The 19393-nt window shown below is 46.3% G+C and overlaps 1 protein-coding gene across 3 annotated transcripts; it reads left to right on the top strand.

The window, feature by feature from the left end:
* The first annotated feature begins 272 nt into the window (after window positions 1-272).
* Window positions 273-19023, top strand: SUGP1 (SURP and G-patch domain containing 1). 3 transcript variants are annotated; one of them, XR_012584452.1, is made up of 15 exons: window positions 273-332; window positions 621-792; window positions 1382-1485; window positions 1915-2142; window positions 3955-4078; window positions 4549-4652; window positions 6335-6458; window positions 8296-8804; window positions 13622-13728; window positions 14390-14567; window positions 14822-14928; window positions 15780-15925; window positions 17415-17544; window positions 18082-18338; window positions 18627-19023. XR_012584452.1 is itself a non-coding variant. In XM_074565468.1 (14 exons), the coding sequence occupies exons 1-14, from the start codon at window positions 308-310 to the stop codon at window positions 18106-18108; spliced, it is 2085 nt and encodes a 694-aa protein (XP_074421569.1). In that variant the 5' UTR covers window positions 273-307; the 3' UTR covers window positions 18109-19023. The 3 variants fall into 3 exon arrangements, 2 of the variants coding, with proteins under 2 accessions (XP_074421569.1, XP_074421571.1); XM_074565468.1 differs by having other exon boundaries at window positions 18082-19023; XM_074565470.1 differs by having other exon boundaries at window positions 6347-6458; window positions 18082-19023.
* Window positions 19024-19393: the final 370 nt, after the last annotated feature.

Below are 19393 nucleotides of genomic sequence, written 5' to 3' on the forward strand. Positions count from 1 at the left end.
CGGGCCGCCGGGAGGCGGCGGCGGGCGCCGCCGGGAAATGGCGGGGCGCGCAGGGCCTCATGGGAGTCGTAGTCTAACCAACCTCCACCTCCAGGCTGCTTCAGGGCGCCGGGAAAGGAACGTGGCGACGGCAACCAGCCAGGTAGAAGGCCGGTTCAGCCCCCGGAGCGGCCTCGCTGCGGAAGGAGGCGCGGGAGGGGAGGGGGAACCCCCGGCGGGACTACAACTCCCGGAGGGCTTTGCGGCAGAGCCGCCTCGCACCGCCCGCCCCGCCCGCCGCGGTGCATCGTGGGACGGGAGCTCCAAAATGGACAACCCCAGAGATGCACCAGGTACCGCCGGTCCCGCTGTGCCCCCGGGCCCTGCCCCGCCGCCCCTGGGTCGCTGATTCCCCCCTCCCCGCTTCCCCCGTGGCCTGGTAACCGGCTGCAGCGCGGGAGTGGTGGCCTAGCGGGCCCGTCGGCCTCCCCGCCGCTGTGAGGGCAGTGAGCTGGGGCGGGGGGTGGGGAGGGGGGGTGTGGGTGTGTGTGTGCCCGGGGCAGGGCCGCGGCATCATCCCCCCCCGTCCCGGGGAGGCCCCAAAGGCCGCAGCTTTAATTCTTATCCCTCTCTTCCCTTAGGGAAAGCGAGTCGGTGGTTTGGGGTCGCGCAGTCCAAATCCGCCAAGACAAACGTGAATATTCTTCACCAGGAGGAGCTGATAGCGCAGAAAAAGAGAGAAATCGAGGCCAGGCTGGAGCAGCAAGCGAGGCAGAACTACCTGAGCATACAGCAGCTGCCTCTGTTGGGAGAGTATGTGTGAATTACGGTGCTTTTAGGCGTGAGCTTTGCTGGCAGAGACCAGGCATGAAACCGAAGAGATGAGCTGTACAAATCTCTGGTTCTCAGAGGCGAACACTGAGAGAGTTGAAATTGATAATTGAGTAAATGTTGGAATAGGGTAGTCGCACCTTAATTGATCTAGCCAGGTTTTTCAGACACTAGCAAGAACAGATTGGTGCCAACAGCAATCATATTTTTAACAGGATATTATTACACTTTTCTTCTGCTTCCTATTTGTTACCTTTCTTATAATTGCGACACCTAAGAGTTAATGCAATTCTCCAGCTAAATGCTTGCCTGAGATTCTTGGAAGCAGGGCGCATAACAGAGCGAGGTAGAAATCCTGTTTCAGCAGAGTAGTAAAGGAACCAGGTGGAGAGCGTGGGTAAATGCTGTAAGCAGCAGGCTGAATGGTTCTGCGTTTGAAAAGCAGGTGTGTTCTCAGCATTAGATGAGAGAAATTAATAATCATTAGTGTTTGTCTTGTTTTCTGTTCGCAATAAATGGGGAGCTGGGGAGGATGATGAGTACCATCACCGACTTTTCTTTTTCTATTCAGAGATGACGGTACTGACAATGAAGCCTGTGTTTCCAACAAGTTTGTTAATGATGGCAGTTTCCTCCAGCAGTTTCTCAAGCTGCAGAAGGAAAAGTCGAGTACTGGTAGGTCGACTTCTGAGAAACAGGAGGCCTGCCTTCTGGTGATACCAGCTTTGTGTGAGCTGCCTCCATGTATGTTCGCTTTAGAAACCCTGCTATGAGCTGTTACTAGTACGAGTAAGTTCTAAAGCAACAATGACCCCTTTGAATTTGGATTAAAGTCTTTCTTCGAGATGCGATAGGGAGGTTTGCCCTCTTCCCCTATTTAGGTACTGCAAAGACAAGCATCTCTCTTCTAGCTTCAATCTCGCGTTGTAAAAATCATCACAGCTTTCCTTTCATTACACAGCTTTTACCAGTCAATGTCTTTAACTTACTCTGAAAATAACAGCCTGTTGCAGCTGTGTTACTGCCTGAGTTGTTATTTGTAACCGTCTGAGATTGAAACAGTAAGGATGCACAGGAATTATTCTCCCCTCATTCTTTTCTAAGAACCTCCCCCGAGTTCTACTAATAACTCAGCAAACGCTTCTGCATCAAACGTTGGGAAGAAACCTATGCTGTTTGGGAAGCGCCCCGGTCAGGTCCTGAGCAGCATGCTGCACCAAGCGAAGAACTACTCGCATTCCAAACAGAGCCCAGTCGTTAACCGCCTCAGTGTGTTTCAGTCGCCAGATGAAGATGAGGAGGAAGATTATGAGCAGTGGTTGGAAATTAAAGGTAAATGGCACCTTGTACTACATTGTTTGTTTTGGGGGGCAGGTCCCCCCTTACCTTAGTGATAGGAGTTGAGTGTGGGAAGAGGATTCCCTCAATGCTCTTCCCCAGTGGAGGGTTGGATTTTTTCTCCTTATGCTGTGGATTGATATTCTTAGCACAGTTCCTGTGTGCAGACTTCTGCCTCATGAAATATAAATGACAGCGGTTAATGCTGGTGGACTCCTCCAAACCAGCTGCAGCAGAAAACCCAAGGTCTGAATGCTGTTAGATATTAGTGATCCGGCCTGAGCCCGATACGGGAGATGGGTCACTCACTTTAGCTAGACTGGGTCTGTTTTGTGCCTAGAAGATTTATTTTCTGAGTTTTCAAGGCAAGTGCCTCACCAGTCTATATATCCCTGTAAAAAATAATCTGTATAGAAGAAATATGTTCTGCTCTTAATGGAGCTTGATTGTTTGCTTAAGAATTCTGCTGTTGTACAATTGAAATCTGTTATGGCTAGTACCAAGTTCTCTAGAATCTATGTAGATATAATGCTTGTATTTAAAGTGGAATTCTAGTTTTTTAAATGATAGAAAACAAAAAGTGCTCAGTTTGGCTGTGGCTGTGCAGGGGGAAAAATTGTATGTGTTAATAAATAAGATTACATGTAAGGCATGGAACTATGAGCAGGTAAAAATCAAAGTTCCTGCCTCTCTTCAAAGTTTCATTAGTGAATCTCACCTCTAGGTCTTGCCTGCTTTAAGTAGGATGGAAAACCAGTGAAGGATATTGCAGCACTTAACCAAGTTTCTCTGGATAGCCTAGGTTAGGAAGCCAGAAGGCAGATTTGCTTAATAATCTGAATTTCATGCGTGTGTATTAATCAAGTATAAAATTAGATTGGAGTTGCTAAATAAGTCACACTAAGCTTTGTGTCATAATTTATTTCATTATAGGTTTACAAAACCGTGTCTAGCTATTTCTGGTGGGATTTATAAGAGCATAATCTTAGCCAGTCTGAACTTAAGCGTGAAATGCAGTACAGGATTGTGAGAAATAGCCATTGGTAGAATATGGACCCTTAATTTAAAGATTGTGGGTCTGAATCTAGTCTAGAGCAGTGTAGAGCGCTCTGCTCCTGTGTGCTCTTTGTTCAGCGCCCTACCCAAAATATCGTTGTCTAGACAAATGCCTGTGTTTAGTTCCTGTTGAATGTGTCCTGCATCAGCTCTGTAATCGCTCTCAGTGTTAGTGGGTTCCTTTCTTGGCACAGAAGCCAGAACAGTTCCTTGGAGACTGAGCTCTCTTCTTACCTCTGGTGGGATTCCCTCCAAGTGAGGGTTGAGACATGGGCATATGCCAGTCGGAAGAACTATATGCTCCAGCTACACAATCTGTCTCTGCTGTCTGGGTACAGAGCGATGTCTTGGGAGCTGGAATCTGTCATCTTTAGTGAGCAATGTGGTGGTTAAAAAAGACAAACCAAATTCCTGTTCCTCCCCATCGTGTGTTTTGTGTGGAGTAGAATTGTCAGAAGCAAACATGCTACAATTGAAGTTGCACCCTAAGCTGTGGTGATCCAAATCTTAGGCTTTTCCCTGTAGGAAAAATCTAGACAAACTATTAACTTCTACTAGGGGAGTGCAGAGGCTGAGACAGTAACCTAGGGATTGTAATTTGTACCGCTGTGTAAGACTGGGTCCCCCATTTCATCCTTTTTCTTCCCATTCCCGTTCTACTTTTGTCTGCCGCCGTGGTTCTTAGAAGTAATGTACCTGTTGCCTGTTTGGTGTGTGAGTTGAACCCCAGTACTGACAGCCTGCTTAAAGTTTTACCCCCAGAGGATGCGGAGACCCGGCAAGTGGTGGAAAAGCTGGCTAGGTTCGTGGCTGAAGGGGGACCAGAATTAGAGAAGGTCGCTATGGAAGACTACAAGGATAACCCAGCTTTTTCGTAAGTGTGGTGATAACTCTTGTCTTCCAAAGCAGAACGCTGTCTCTTTGTAGGAGAAAAACATCAGCCTTGTCTGTATAGTTCTTGTGAATATGTTTGGTTTAATTATCGTTTGGTGGATTCGAGCTTTGTTGCGAGTAATTTGGACTGGATCTCGGGACCGGTTGTGTCTCCCCTACCATTGACCCGCTGTGTGGCTGCGGACAGAGGGTTCCCTCCTGTATCAGGAGAGACCGTTATTTATTTCCCTTCAAGTGATGCAAAAAATTTGGATGCAAGTCCATAGATTAAAGCTATGTGTATTTACACATGCTGAAGACTTTGTAGTCCACATTTTAAATGCAATCTGAGTAATTTATCTATTTTTATTTTTTTGGCTTGAGCTGTTTATATCCCACACTATCAGTGTTTGTGTATACTTGTTGCTGATGCATGTTTTTTTGCCTTTTTTTCCTCCATCTCCACCCTAGGTTTTTGCATGATAAGAACAGCAGAGAATTCCTTTACTACAGAAAGAAAGTGGCAGAGATAAGAAAAGAGAATCAAAGTTCTCAGGCATCCTCTTCTCAGAAAGGTAATTAAGAGCGGGATCTGGAGAATATGAATTGAATAAGTCAAAATTGACTTCTTTACTCTCTGTAACTTCTTGTTAGGTCTGTTGTGGAAACAGTTGGAGTGGATATTCGGCTGTCAATCCACTACCTGTACATAAAACTTCAAAATGGAAGGAGACGGTGATCAAACATCACCATGATGGCGTCAAACTCTTGTGCCAAAATGGTTGTTTCCCAAGCCCAGAGCATGCTATGCCATGCTCTATGGGAAGGGCTATTGAAAGAGATATCCCTTCTATTTCTCCAAAATCCTTAAAGTGAATGGAAATGATTCTCCATTGTGTGTGTTCTGGAAAGCGTTTCAGCCCTGAAAATGCATTTAGGAAAATTGTTTTTTGTCAAATGTTCTTATTTGATTTGTTATAAATGAAGATGATTTGGTTGTTGAACATAATCCCCATTTCTGCTGCTGCTTCCTTATCTGAAGCTTTTATTTTCTGCTTGGGACGTGAGTCCATGCAAGTTAAGGGACTGTGTTTTCAGGTGGGGAAAACAGCAGAAATGGATGATCTGCCAACAGACAGGTGGTGTGAGCAGTGGAATCTGATTAACTGCGTTAAGAGAAGGAAATGATTTAGTGGGTGAAGTGTGGTCTGTGGGCCAGGCATTTATCGCTTCTTGTCCAGCCTGCGCGTGGCCCTGGCGAATCGCTCAGCCTCTCTGTGTCAGCTTCTTTTGCTGAAGAAAGGAGCCTTAATGCAATTTAGCTGTCACGCTGATGAGTTAACAGCTCAGACATAATAAACTGTAGGCTGAAAGAACTTGTTACCAATATCAACTAACTGATACCACAGTTTGGAAGCTAAGCAGTATTATCCATACTTTACAGGTGTGCAATATTAAAGCAAGGAAAGGTTATGACTTGTCTATGGCTTATAATCGTGTCTTCTGCCTCCTGGTCCTGTGTCAGCACACTGGAGTACTGGCACTGGTACTGTGCAGGTAGCAAAGGTCAGATAAGGCTGTCTGGCTAAATAACCTATTTGCCCGCCTCCTTATAAACATCAAATACGCTTGAAATATTAATGGTCAGAGCCTTCTCTGTGCCTTTGGACTAAGGCAGCAGTAGGCATCTCTTCCAGGTGAGGATTGGCACTATTCCTTGGAGAATTTCCTCTGGCCTATGACCTTCCCCTAAAATGGCCAGCAGATGTGTGGTGACAGTAGGTACAAGTGAGATTACGGAGCAGCGTTAATTTGCTATTTTTTCTAATGCCTTCCCATTGCTCCTGGGGACGTCAGTGGCAAAGTCTTTGACTAGAGATGATTGTGGGTGCTGAGGTGTAACCCTTTGGAAAAGTGCCTGACACGGGGAAGAAACAAACTTCCTCTGCAGCAGAGAGAACAGTGTTTCTTCCGTCTTTGAAGACAAAAGCTGGTTTGTCTGTTAATCTGCTCTCATCTAGCTCCTGGCACAGAGGAAGCTGATGTGTGAATGGGCACTCCTCTGGTTACAAAGTTGTTGTACCGCCTTATGCAATATCATGTTTTTGTGATATAAACTCTATGATTGTTTTTGTGTAATGTTTCTAAAAATTAAACTCGACCTTTTGCCCTTATTCTGCTCTTGGGGTTCTTAGAACAGATAGGCTTTGACTGTTGCTTGTGTGAGTTGGGCCCAGTACTGACAGCCTGCTTAAAGTTTCACCCCCAGACGACGAAGAGACAAAGAACTCTGCTGAGAAACTGGCCAGGTTCATAGCAGACGGGGGTCCCGAGGTGGAAGCTATTGCCTTGCAGAACAACCGAGAGAACCATGCTTTCAGGTAAAGGAAGAAACCTGCTGCGGGGTGTAATGGCGGGGGGGTGGGGGGCGCTTTGATAGGTTTGGGTTTGGTTTTTTTGAAGGGGAAATAATAGGCAATCTTGTGATAAGTCAGAAGTTACAAAGGACAGTGCCCTGCTGTGCCTTTACGTTCTCAAGCTTCACAGTTTGAAGGAAGTCACAGAGAGAGGAATCGATTGCTTCCCCCCAAATTAATTTATTACTTCCACCCTTCCTCCCCTGCTTTCGGTTCCAACGTGACAGTATATTTCTAACCTTTATACTTTTCCCTATAGCTATGTTTTGGTGTGGGCCCCCATCCACCACTCGTAGCGCTGCTGTCCAATTAATTTCCTGGGTTGCACTTTACAAAGCATCTTCACTAATGCACAGGTAGCGCTCCTTCACCATTAGGTTCCCCTTTGGAATATCTTTTTCAGCCTTTCCGATGTGAATTGTGCTCTTCAGTGCTCACTGGCAGCTGTTTAATGCCTCCCTTTGGTGTTCTGTGGCGTTATATGCCTCTACTTTGTGTTGTATTTTTCTGCTCTTACAAACAATTTGGTGCGTTCTCTGGAAATGAAGCGGGGCTCAGCAAGCCTTATTTTGTTGCTGATATTTTGGTGTTTTATTGGCTGCCTTCTGGCCCTCTGGGGTACTCCCCTTCTGTTGTGAATTACATTAGACAGATGTGCTAATATCTGAGCTGCTTCATTATTTACTTTAAAGCACTGCTGTGATCCCACCTGAGCACGGTCAAGTTAAACGCTATCGCCTCTGTTAGGATTTCATCAGGTTTGTTGTAGGGAGGGTCCTGTGCTGCCCTCTGCTCGCTCCTGAAGCGATCCTTAGTGCTGTTATTCCAATGGAGGGGGATGCAACACCACACTTAGTGAGTTTTAAACACGTCCCAGAGCTGTTTGTGTTTGCCTGCGCATGTTGTGCAGGGGTAGATGGGAAAGGCCCATCATCTCTTATGTTTTCTTGTGGGAGCAGGCACTATCCCCCAGGAGATGTTATATCAGGTATTAAACTGCTCCTCTAAAAAGGGAAAATTGTAGAGGAGTTAGGAATAGACAAGTTTTCTGTGTGAAGTATTTAAACTGGAGTGAGCCCAAAAAGATAACGTGTTTGTAACAAACATGACTGTATTGATTTTTTTTTTTTGCGTAGCTGCTAGATTGAGGATTGTTCATGTTCTTCCCACAGAGACTAAGGAGTTTTATTTTACCCAGAAGGTCAGAGATGCCTATTTCTGGAAGGGGTAGCAAATAAAGCAATGTTTTTCTTGTGTATGAGGGAACAGAAGGCGGAGTCATGGGGTAATTGGGCAGACTGGTAATGTCAATGCTTCCAGCTTGAATAGAGGGCTGGGAGCAGTTTCTTTAGGCAGTGGTTTGGTGTTCCCATTAGTAAGACCGGAATGTTTGTTTTCTCCTGTGAACTGAAACCTGACATGTTGGAGCCCTTTTGCTTTTTCCAAACGTGTTCTGGAAGGCAGGTGAATTCTGGGGGAGGACCTTGCATTTCCACAAATGTAACATGATCCTTTTTAGTCCTGTGTGTTTGTTTGGCACCAAAAATAGCTGTGGTTTGCTCGTGAATGGGAAATAACGCTTCCTAATCCCAAAGGCTTGCAGCCTACCTTGCAAGAGCACGCAGAGCCTGCGTTGCACAGACGTACACACAGGATGGTGCTGGAGAGCAAGGAGTGTGTGGGAAGGCGAGTTGTGCAAGAGCATTGCAGGAAAGAAAAGCCCTGGCCAAGCTGTGCTGTACCCAACCCCTGCATGTGGCTGTTACATCGAAACTTTTTCTTCTTTTTTATTTCTGTATAGGTTTTTATATGAACCAAACAGCAAAGGCTACAAGTATTACCGGCAGAAGCTGGAGGAGTTCCGTAAGGCCAAAAGCAGCACTGCGTGTGCCCCCTTGCCTGTAGAGCCCAGTCTGAAAAGGAAGACCAGTCCTGAGGCATCACCGTCGCCTTTGTGCTTACCGTCTTTGCCCTTGCCCTCTCCTCTGCCCTTGCCCTTGCCTGTTCCCTCTCCTCTGCCCTTGCCCTTGCCCTTGCCCTTGCCCGTTCCCTCTCCTCTGCCCTCACCCTTGCCTGTTCCTTCGCCCCTGCCTGTTCCCTTGCCCGTGCCCTCATCCTTGCCCTCACCTTCACCATCATCCTCTACGACTCCACCTGATCAGACGGCTACAACTACTGCTGCAACAACAACTACAGCTACAGGCACTACTAAAAAGAAGCGGAAGAGCAGGTGGGGGCCAGAGGAGGACAAGGTTGAATTGCCCCTCCCACAGCTTGTCCAACAGCTGGATTCTCCCTCCCCTCTTTCAGGTGAGTGGGTCTGTGTATTGTGTTGAATAACTGCTTTTCCTGGGGAGTCCATTCTGCCTTAGCCCAGCTGGCTTTGTAAACAGAAAGCCCGACACGTCTACCTCTTGTTGTAATCTCTGTGGTTGCCAGCCCCCTATCTTTCAGCTAGGTCTAGCAGCTAACTCTCCCCTGCGTGGAAACCCAGATAAACCACTTTATCTCGCTGACACCAGGGATTGGATCTTATCGTTCTCCAGCTGTATCTAAAACCCTGCTGTGCTATAGCTCATTACAGCCTCAGCCTCTACACTATTTAGGGCTATTTCACTTCAGGAAGAGAGTCTGTCAGAAAACAAATATCAAAGGCTGAACTGTGCTTATTCCCCATGGTAGGATGAAATCCCTGGGCAGCACTTCCATCTCGCTCTGACTGATCAGAAGGTTAAATGGGAAAAGCTGTTCCCCAAATGCCAGCAGACGCAAGGATAACTTCCAGTTCCAATTTATACCCATTTCAGTTCCTTTGATTATAGACGGGGTTCGCAGTCCTCAGCCAGCATTGAGGCTCATGCTGCTGTTACTTCACCTGCCAAGTTCACCCAGGGGCTGCAGCTCTCTTCGAGGGCTGGAAGATAATTCTTCCAGTCGAGGCACTTCTAGGGAGCTCTCGGAGGTTGAACTCTGGTGGCCCATCTGTGCGTGTGCAGATCAGTAATTAGGCAGGCGGTTAGAGATGCATACAAAAACTGAGTCACTCAAGGACAACAGGTGAATGCAGATATTTAAGATGGCATCTCTGAGTCCTTTGCCCAATTAGCGTGGTGCGGGGAAAGGATGTGAAAAGGAGAAAGAGAAGATGTGAGGCATTGGTGTTGGCAAACTGAGAGAATTAATAGTATGAGGCTGGAGTCACAGGAATAGTAATAAGCACCTGTCTCAATAAGGACCTTTTTCAAAAAGCAATAGCAGAACAGATGAAGTGGGACAAGTAATAGAAAACAAGCTATAATTTTCTGAGCTGCAGGGTGAGACCACAGATAATTTTCAAGCCATGGTCATCCTGTACAGTTCATTGTTCTGGCAAGTCTGTGGGTCTTCTGCTTTGGCTGGATTTTAGAGGAGATAATTGCTCAGCCGCTAATAGCTTTGATTGTTAGGCTGGGGTAAGACATAGGATTGGCCTGTGTGCTGTGGGGTCTGTTGATTCTGTGGAGGTCAGGAAGGAAGGACTCTTGTCTCCTAATCCAGCACTTCGAATGTAGGTGAAGAGAAGTTCCTATGTAATTCCATCTTCTGATCACAGCGCTGTGCAGAAGTCTTGGCTCTACATCTCACATGTACAGGACGAGATACCAGCATGGATGGCTTCTTCATTTGACCTTGAGTTGCTGCTCATAGTAAGGCAGAAATCGGATGCAAAAGCCTTTCCTGATTTTGTACCTCTAGAGTATTTTTTTTTTTTTTTCTTGCAGACAGTAATGAAGCTTCGATGATGAAGCTGGGCAGGCGCTATCAAAACAAGCATCAGATTCCGTCTTAATACCTCCTGCTGCAGTGGGGGGGCTGCAAGGGTATCCATGTGCTCATTCCAGCATGCTTCCTGCTGAAATCTCCCTTGGCTCTTTCAGCCTCCCCTTAATTAGACAGAGACATGCTCCTTGTGTTCACGCTCACTTTCTGCAGGGCTTTGTGTCAAGTAGAAGAAAAGGACAGCAAACAATTTGCCAGGCATAACAAATCAGCCGTTAATGCGCTGTTAATGCTCTGCAGGGGGAAGGATTTTTTTTTTTATCAGTTCAGATGGACTAATCCCTTTTTAGAATTGACATCTTCAACCTGACAGGTGAAGAGAATTCCAGATGACACCCCTGGTCCTGTGGAAGGTTAGAGTTGCACAGTACACTTTGGTACCGAAGTATCTATGTCTTAGTCCTTTATCCTTAGCAATTGTTTTGGATTTAGTAGAGGACTGTTCTCATTCTTTTCCTGTCTTCTCTTAGTAATAAATCAGTATCGTGGAAAGGAGAAAGTGTAGCCCTTTTGGACAGAAACAAATTCCTCTTAAGTGTATTTGTATCAAAACACTTTACTGCAGGGACTAATACATCTGGAAAGCTGAACAGAGCAGAGATACTGTGATTAGTGTACTCTGTGGGCTAATGGGAAATTACAGGCTGTCATTAGAATTTGCTGAAACCTAATAAGGGATTGGTTTGGGACTGATTAGCTTTAATTGAGTAAGATCTTCAGACTTAGGAAGCAAAAAAACCAGGCACTTCTGTATTGGGGTTTCTCCTGCTGTCCTTAAAGGACGTTCACTCCTCTTGTAACAAGCTCCTCTTTGGGCATGTGGGAAAGGGATAAACCTTCAGGTAGTCTTCTGCCAATGCTGCAGATAGACTGCACCATTAACCCTGTAGGCAAAGCTGATGTCATTCAAGGCAAAAAAAAAAAAAAGTCTTTTTCCCAGGCCTGCTGAACATGACTGAGAAGCAACTCCTTATCTTTTGGTTGGTGTTTGCCTGGTGCTAGACCAGTGTAAGGAACTTGCGAATCTTATCTATTTTTATGCAAATTCCTTGACTGATCTTATTTATGAATAGACTTTTCTATCTTCAGGTGTGGGCTAGGGGTGGAGCTTCGCTTTTTCTGTCCGCTTTGCCTCTGTTGTGATACTTTGGGCCAAGCCTACAAAAATATCCCCCAGAGCTAAATTTCTGCGGTGACTTTCAGCATCTCTCAGCGTAAAGTCTGCGAGGTACCAGAACGGTCAGACCAAACCAGATGTAGTTTTAGCACAAGAAGGAGCAGTGGCATATGCTTTCTGGGAACTAAAAGAAGATGGTACAGCCTCACCTTTCTCCTTTAAGGTGGTTATAGATGCTGGCAAGCCACCAGCTCGCGGGGCCTCTAGAGCCATGCCTGGCTCTTAGCCTGAGTGTTTATGCAATTCAGAACTAAGCCAAAGAGCTGCTGACCTCTGTGAAGGGCAGAGAGTCTTCCTCGGTGCATTCAGCGAAAGCTTTCCCATGCCCTGAGATAGGAGGTGAATCTTTCACTGGGGCTGATGCTGAAGTGCCCCAGTCCCACATAACGTTCGGGGCCAGATTCTTCTTTCCGTGGAACAGGCGTAGTGTGTTCATGAAAACCGTCTCCAAATCTCAGTGCTCTCCGAGACAAAAATTGGGCAGTTTATCAATAATAGATAGGTTTATTTTCCTATTCGTTCTTATTTCTTGGGAGCTGAAAGTGCATATCCTAGCACCAAGCCTAGTGTCACACGGCTTCTTGCTTCCCTTCTCTCGGAAAGCCTCTTGCAGTGTTTTACATAACTCTTCCTGCAGAGTTGACTCCCGGCGCGAATGTGCAGAGGCTGTAGCTGTGCGAGGGAGGGTGGATGCTCTGGTTTATGTTCTCCTCGGGAGGCTGGAGTTAAGGAAACCGCTTTCCAATCCTGGCGTGCTCAGCCGAAAGCATGCGGGGAAAGGAGGGGAGATAAGAGTGCTCAGATCAATTGCCCTGAGTGCGAATAAGAGGAAGGGAGAAGACGACCCCTGGGGCCTAATTAGCATGCTGTATAGACATTGGGTGTCATGAACAATGATCTTATTATTATCTGGCTTCATAATTAATAGATAATGAATAATTAATGAAGCATCATTTAACTGTAGTCTGGACTTACATTCAAATGGAGGTTTTTGCAGTCATTAGGAAGAAATCCTTTTCCTTGTATTGAAAAATGCAACACTCTTTCAAGTGCGGTTGTGTGTCTTCTTTTAATCCCTTAAATATTTAACTGTTAGGATCTTAGCTCGGAGGTGCTTCAGAGGGGAGCTGCCAGCCCTGTTACATATCTATGAACCAAGTTTACAAGGCAATCTCCCTTGTAAATCTCTCTTTTTGCAGCCCCAGCAATGTTTCTATTATTTTCTTTCATGGTGTAGCAATTACAAGTAGGCTTCCTTTCCCCCCCCTTTCCTTTAACTCGCCCTTTGAACTTAGAGTGTCATTTTAAATCAGTAGGTGCCCTGCCCAGATAATGTTAATGTCTAATTTCAGAGCTTATCTGATAAAACAGCAAAAATCATTCCGAAGGAGGAGCATCCAAAAGGGAATGCTGGAGAAAAAGGAGGGTACATCAATGGGATTGTCAAGCAGAGACTTAAAGTGCCCCCTCTTTGAAAGCAGCGGCAACATCCCCGGCAATGCTGCTCTTGAGCCTGTAGATTAGAAACTAAAATCTCCTTGGGGAATGGCAACTTCCAAAAGCAGCATAATGCTCATGTCTTTATTCTAATGTGGTCATTTGCTTTTCATTTTGAATGAAGTAGCTGTTTACATAGTAATCAGGAGACACTTACGTGTGCAGATTGGGCAATATGCTGACAGGCTCAGATCTGCTTGTGACTCAGTTCTGAATAATTAAGTATCGCTCTTCGCAATGGCTGGGGTTCATGAGGTTCATGAGGAAGCCTTATGAAGAGAATTAATCTTAAAGAGGAATGATTTTTAAAGCATGGCGTAGCAGATTGCCATGCAGCGTGACCTCTGAGGATGCGAGAGGCGGTTTGCAAGTCTGCTAACGTGGTATGGGCAGAGCCTTGGACCAGAGGGAGGGAATTCTCTGAGCTGGCTGGAGAAGGAGGTGCGACCCGGTGGCTCTTCCTGCTCCTCTGGTTCCTAAATCCTACCAGGCAGTTGTTATTCAGTTAGGCGTCTCAATGCTTGGAACCATGAAGTAAGTGTAAAACTTCATGTGGGGATCTTGAGATACGGTTTCGCTGGTCTCAACAGCTGTCTCAGATTTTTGAAAGTCTTTTAACATGTGCTTGTTACAGTTCAGGACCTCAAGGGTCTTGGTTATGAAAAAGGGAAACCGGTTGGTTTGGTGGGCGTGACAGAGCTCTCCGAAGCCCAGAAGAAGCAGCTGAAGGAGCAGCAGGAGGTAATGCCCTGAAATGATTTCCAAATTCATTTGTGTACCAGCATATTGCGTCGCAACATGGCCGGGTTAGCTGGGAAAATGGAGGTGGAGATAGCAAAGAAACTTTCCCAGTGGCCCACAAATAAATCTCGAGGATTTGTGCTGAATGCCTAAGAATCATGTGGTGCTGCAGTCAGCAGAAATATTAGAGGACTTTGGGGAATATGAATTAAGGCGGCCAATTGCTGTCCTACCGAACTAAAACCCAAAATCTATAAGGTCTGTTGTGTCACATCTGCAGCTGCTTATGTATTGCTCCAGCAGCGGGGAGAAGGTGAGTGATTACTTGCAAGTTTTGGGGGGGGATGAAAGCAGAATTAGCTTTTGTGAGACCGTGAGGGGGATGTTTAAACTGTGTGGGGCTGCTCAGATGGCAGCAGTCCTCAGTGTTCATAGCAAGGTACTTCTGTCGGAAGAACCAGCACATAATGCTCCTGTTTGATCTGCGAAGGGAGCGGAGCAGATCAAACAGCAGCGCTGCCTGGTGGGATTTGTAGTTGTCATAACCCGTATTCTGTACCGCAGCTGGGCGGGTGCGGGCTCTGCCGCAGAACTCTGTGGCAGACCCTGCTCCTGGGAACGGGTTGTTTTATTGAGTGCGCTGTTGCATCTCTTCCCTCAGATGCAGCAGATGTATGATATGATCATGAAGCACAAGCGAGCCATGCAGGAGATGCAGATGATGTGGGAAAAGGCAATTCAGCAGCACCAACATGGCTACGACAGCGATGAAGAGGTGGACAGTGAGCTGGGAACGTGGGAGCACCAGCTTCGACGCATGGAGATGGACAAGACGCGAGGTGTGTAGGGAGCTGCCACGCAAGTCTTGCTCTGTGGTTGCCCAGAGGCCTCCAGAGGGAGATGTCTGAGATCACGTTGGCGTTGGGAGCTGCAGGGTCGCTTTTCACTGGTCTGTGCCATGGCTTCCCTGCCTGTTGAGTGGAGATAATAACCCTCTGTTGCTGGGAGGCTTTATGCTTCACAAACCCGCTGAAATTCCGAGTCAAAGAACGCTGCCTTATTGCTGGTTTCTCTCATCTGTGCTCTTGGGCAGAGTGGGCGGAGCAGCTGACCCAGATGGGCAGAGGGAAACATTTCATCGGAGACTTTCTTCCACCTGACGAGCTGGAGAAATTCATGGAGACGTTCAAGGCATTGAAGGTGAAATAGCGGACACTTCGCAGGGCGGTGGCAGTGCTTCAGGCTCATCCCGTAGCAGGGAGGGAGAGATCTCAAGCGTGCTTGGCCCCTTTTCACAGCAGTTAGCTACCTTGCAGCCTTCAGGCACTTCTGCCGGGACCTCCGTTGCTTCTGGAGGAAACAAGGGGTCAGGTTTTTTGCTCTTTGCAGAGAAATGGCTGTAGCAAATTAGAGAACAGACAATTGGGCCGGTATTTGGGGGCTTGCTGAAATTACAGACAGACATCTCGGACTACCCACCATTTGTCTGCAGTTCCTGTTTCGAGTAAGTGGTTGCTGATGCCAAGCAAGGAAAACTTGCGGTTTTTATTCAGTGAAAAAGTGAAAAATAAAGTGAATAAAAAAGTGAAAATAAAAAGTCTGCAAAAAGCTTATGCAAAGCACTTCAATACCTGCCAATTCTTCCTAAACTGTAGAACTTCTTCATGCTGGCACATCCCTCATAATGTTTTCGTGTAACCAGCACGGGGTCTGACGTTCCCTGGAGATCCTGGCTTAAATAAGAACCGTATCTGAAGCTTGATCCAGTGAGCAATTTTAAATTCAGGAGCTAAATATTTCTCAGCTTAATCTCGCAGTAGCATTCCCTGCTTCTTGCAGATTATGTTATAGGGCTGCGCAGTGCTTTATCATTTACCCACTTTCTTCTCTGTGGTGTTGCAGAACTGGAATCCCAAGAAGTCATGCTAGTTATTAATTGTTTGCCAGAACCGTCCTAACTTTGAGTAGCTGAAGCTGGTTTTCCCCTCCTCTGACCCACAAAGGTGGGTGCATATAAAAAATAACCAACGCTACCTTTTGTGTCTCTGCAGGAAGGACGGGAGCCCGATTATTCTGAATACAAAGAGTTCAAACTGACTGTGGAAAACATAGGTTATCAAATGCTAATGAAGATGGGCTGGAAGGAAGGCGAGGGACTTGGCTCCGATGGACAGGGGATTAAAAACCCCGTCAGCAAGTAAGCAGAATTCTCCTACTATTGATTTAGTCCTTTCCTCTTGGTCTGGTAATTGATGCTCCGGTAGCCTACTGGAAGCAGCTGCGGTGAATGTGACTGTAATTCATCCCTTGAACAGAATATGGAATCCTCGCAGGAAAGGAGAAAAACGGGTTCTGATTTCTTTGGGGTTCCCTCCCCCCAAGGCCTGGGGTTGTTACTTTATCTCAGGCAGGAGGTATGATCTGAGCCAACAGTATTTTGTTTCTAGTCTCAGTTTGTGTCGTGTGCTCTTCTGAGAGGTGCCTTCTCCCCAGTTTCCCCATCTATAAAATGAAGATACTTGTCTGCGCTTCGCCTCTCCCAGGGCATGTGAGGATTAAGTCATGTCTTTAAAGTCATAAACTTATTGAAGTATTAAAGAACATGCCTTTTGCATCTGAAGCGCTGTTGGTGCCTGCTGGCTAATCCCCGGTGTGCTGTGGGTGAAAGGCGATTACTAGTATTGCTGCAGCTCGACCCGCGTCTGAAAGATGTTTCAGTCCAGATCAGAGCTTTGTGCGTGATCATGAAACAGTCTTGACGTCACCCTTTGGCACAGAAGTTTTCTGATTTGATCACACTTTGTGTATAATAAAGCTTTATGAGAGTTCTCTCCAAAAATAGATGAGCATCTCTTTTTAGGTAGATCATCTGGTGGTAACATATGCTGAACTTCAAAACCAAATATTGGGGATAGGAAATACTCTGAATTGTTTTTTAGCGTTAGATCTTTTTAGAAATATCAGTTGCTTGTTTACCGCACAATAGAAAGTATCTCTACAAAGCACTTCTGCTCCTCTTTCGCAAGACGATCTCTCTGGCAACATGTTTATTGGTTCAAAGAAGTCCTGTGATAAAAAATCGCTGTAATCAAAACAGCAAGGCTTACAGACAACAGCAGGAAGGCAGTTACTGTCCATCACGGGGTTGAACAAGGGTTGTGATTTGCTTGGGCTCTGCTATCTCTGGTGTTCTCAGAATGGGTAAGAAGGTGCTACTGTAGATGGAAAGGAATTGCTTCCGCTTCTGGACTGTTCTGGAGTGAAGGAACGGGAGGCAGGCACATTGTTTAACAGTTCCGTGTACCTCCAGTCAGTGCGGTACAAATCAACGCATTTGATTGCCAAAAGTTGGTCTGCCAGTCAGAGCGCCATTCAGCAGGGAGGCGTCCAAAGCATAGACGGTATTTCTGGTCTGGCTGTAAAAGGTTAAGCAAATATATGTTGACACCACTGCTTCATCTAACAATAGCAAGCCTCATTGATTTGGAAGGGCAACGTAGAAACGTGGCAAATGCAATAAGCTGCTCGGTATTAGCTGTCCGTCTCGAGGCAGCGCGCTCTGTGTGAGGATGCCCAGTGCTCCCTGGTGCTTGTTCCCTGGGCTCTGAGCAGGTATTTCTGGGGAAGAGGAAGGTGATCTGTCACATCGCCTTACCTCGGAGCCTTTGTGTCCTCTTTCCAACCAGGGGAACTACTGCTGTGGACGGAGCTGGTTTTGGCATCGATCGTCCCGCCGAGCTGACCAAGGAGGATGATGAGTACGAGGCATTCCGTAAGCGAATGATGCTCGCCTACCGCTTCCGACCAAATCCATTGGTAAGTGCTTCCGAAACCAGAGCAGACCTAGTGACAAATCCATTGAGGCTTCTGTGCGTGTCTTGGAAGGGTGGGAGTGTTTCTAGCGCTTTGCCAAGAGAGCGAATGCTGGGAAAGTTTCTCTTTGACTCTGTTCTCATGCTGAATCAGATTATCGCTGCCAAAACATCCATGGATGCGCCATTTTCCTTGCTGTGATTGCTTTTAATACAAAAGCCCGATTTTAATTTTAGCTGGTACGTACAAAGTATAGACTCTGCGCACAAAGGAAGCAGATGGATTGTCCATGAATTCATGGTTTATTTTGAATAATTGTTTCCCTGGTTGCCAAAGGCTTGTAAGTTTGCATTTGCCTCTGTTACACTGAGCATGCCAACACACCTAGAAAGCCGCATTTGTAATTTTTGATGGGAAACCTCAGGTTTCACTGTCAAAAAATGTCATGTTTCAGTGGCTTTTTCGGATAATTAAGCTCAGATGCTCATTGTTCTACGAAGACAGCAATTCTGATTAATTTTCTCTTGTTATTCCCCACAGAACAATCCGCGACGACCTTACTACTGAGAATGTTTTTGGGACAATGTATTTTCAAAACAATTGTAACTTTACTGTGAAATGTTATGAAACTGCGTTATCATTCTCTTATTTGCTAATATTGTAAAACTTAATGGAAGTCACAGTTGCCATCTCTTGCCCCGAAGAGGGGCCTGCGAGCCCACTCACTGCACGCTCGAGTGTCATGACAGCCGCGTGGTGACGAGGCCTGGGTGGTGTGCGGAGAGGAGAGCGGAGAGGTGAGAGCGGAGATCTTTACGCGGTGCCCTGCCGACGGCGGAAGGGGAGCACCAAAGATACCAGTGGGAATAGTTCAGGGACTCCATTCCTGTTTAGCTCAGTGCCATGTTACAAGAAATGCATTTTATTTTTTTTTTGCCTGACGGCAGATCCTCTGTCATTCAGATCTGCGGCTTGTGCTGCTCTGGGGTTTGGGTGGTTTTTTTGTTTAGTTTCTTTTTTTTTTTAATTGCAAATACAACAAGGGACTGTCTCTGACCCAGCTTTTGGGGCGGCTGTTCTGTCAGGCTATTGTTCCCTGAAGAACTGGGTTCTGATGGTGTCATGAAGCCGAAATTATAGTCTGACCTTCAAGTGACGTTGGAAAACCAGTGCCTAGGTGGTTTACCTCTGCCCTGTGGAAGACGAGGCATGGATCGGTGTGGGGCACGGCCGCAAGGCTTGAGGGGCGCAGGGCAAGCTCGTTCTTGAACTCTTAAGTTTCTTGGTTTCTTGAACACTAAGTTCACCCCCAGCTTCCTAGAGACTCGCTCACACTTTCTGTGGATTGGGGTGACGAAGAACCGAACCTCCAAACACATTTTGTCGAAGGCCATTTGCATTTTGTTGTCATAAGAAGACCCTCTACGAATACAAATTTTCCTTGTTCAGTCTGTAAATAAAATAAAACTCATTTGTTCCTTAGTTTTAATCGCTGAATTTTTGGAAAGGGTGGTTCTACTGTGGGTTTTCATAGGCTGAAAGACTGTTCCAGATCTCCTTCCTTCCAAGCATCTTAGAGAAAATGGGTTGAGGTTGGTCGGTTTGGTTTCTTTTGCGTTTGTTTTCCCTCAGTCCGAATAACTTGGTGTGTTGATTCTCTTTTGTTAACTTTTCTTAACAACGTAGGGTCAAGGACTTGGCTCTCAATAAAAACGCTTGAAACGGTAAATGCAGTAGGGCTTCATTCTGAGAAAAAATCAAAGCCCGAGAGCACCTTGTGAACACACGGAGCTGGGCGGCTCCTGGGTGCCGGCACATTCCGTACAGTCGCCACAGCTCCTGCAGGGGGCTG

Source organism: Larus michahellis, chromosome 23 (assembly GCF_964199755.1).
Source record: "Larus michahellis chromosome 23, bLarMic1.1, whole genome shotgun sequence".
In the NCBI taxonomy this organism is placed as follows: Eukaryota; Metazoa; Chordata; class Aves; order Charadriiformes; family Laridae; genus Larus; species Larus michahellis.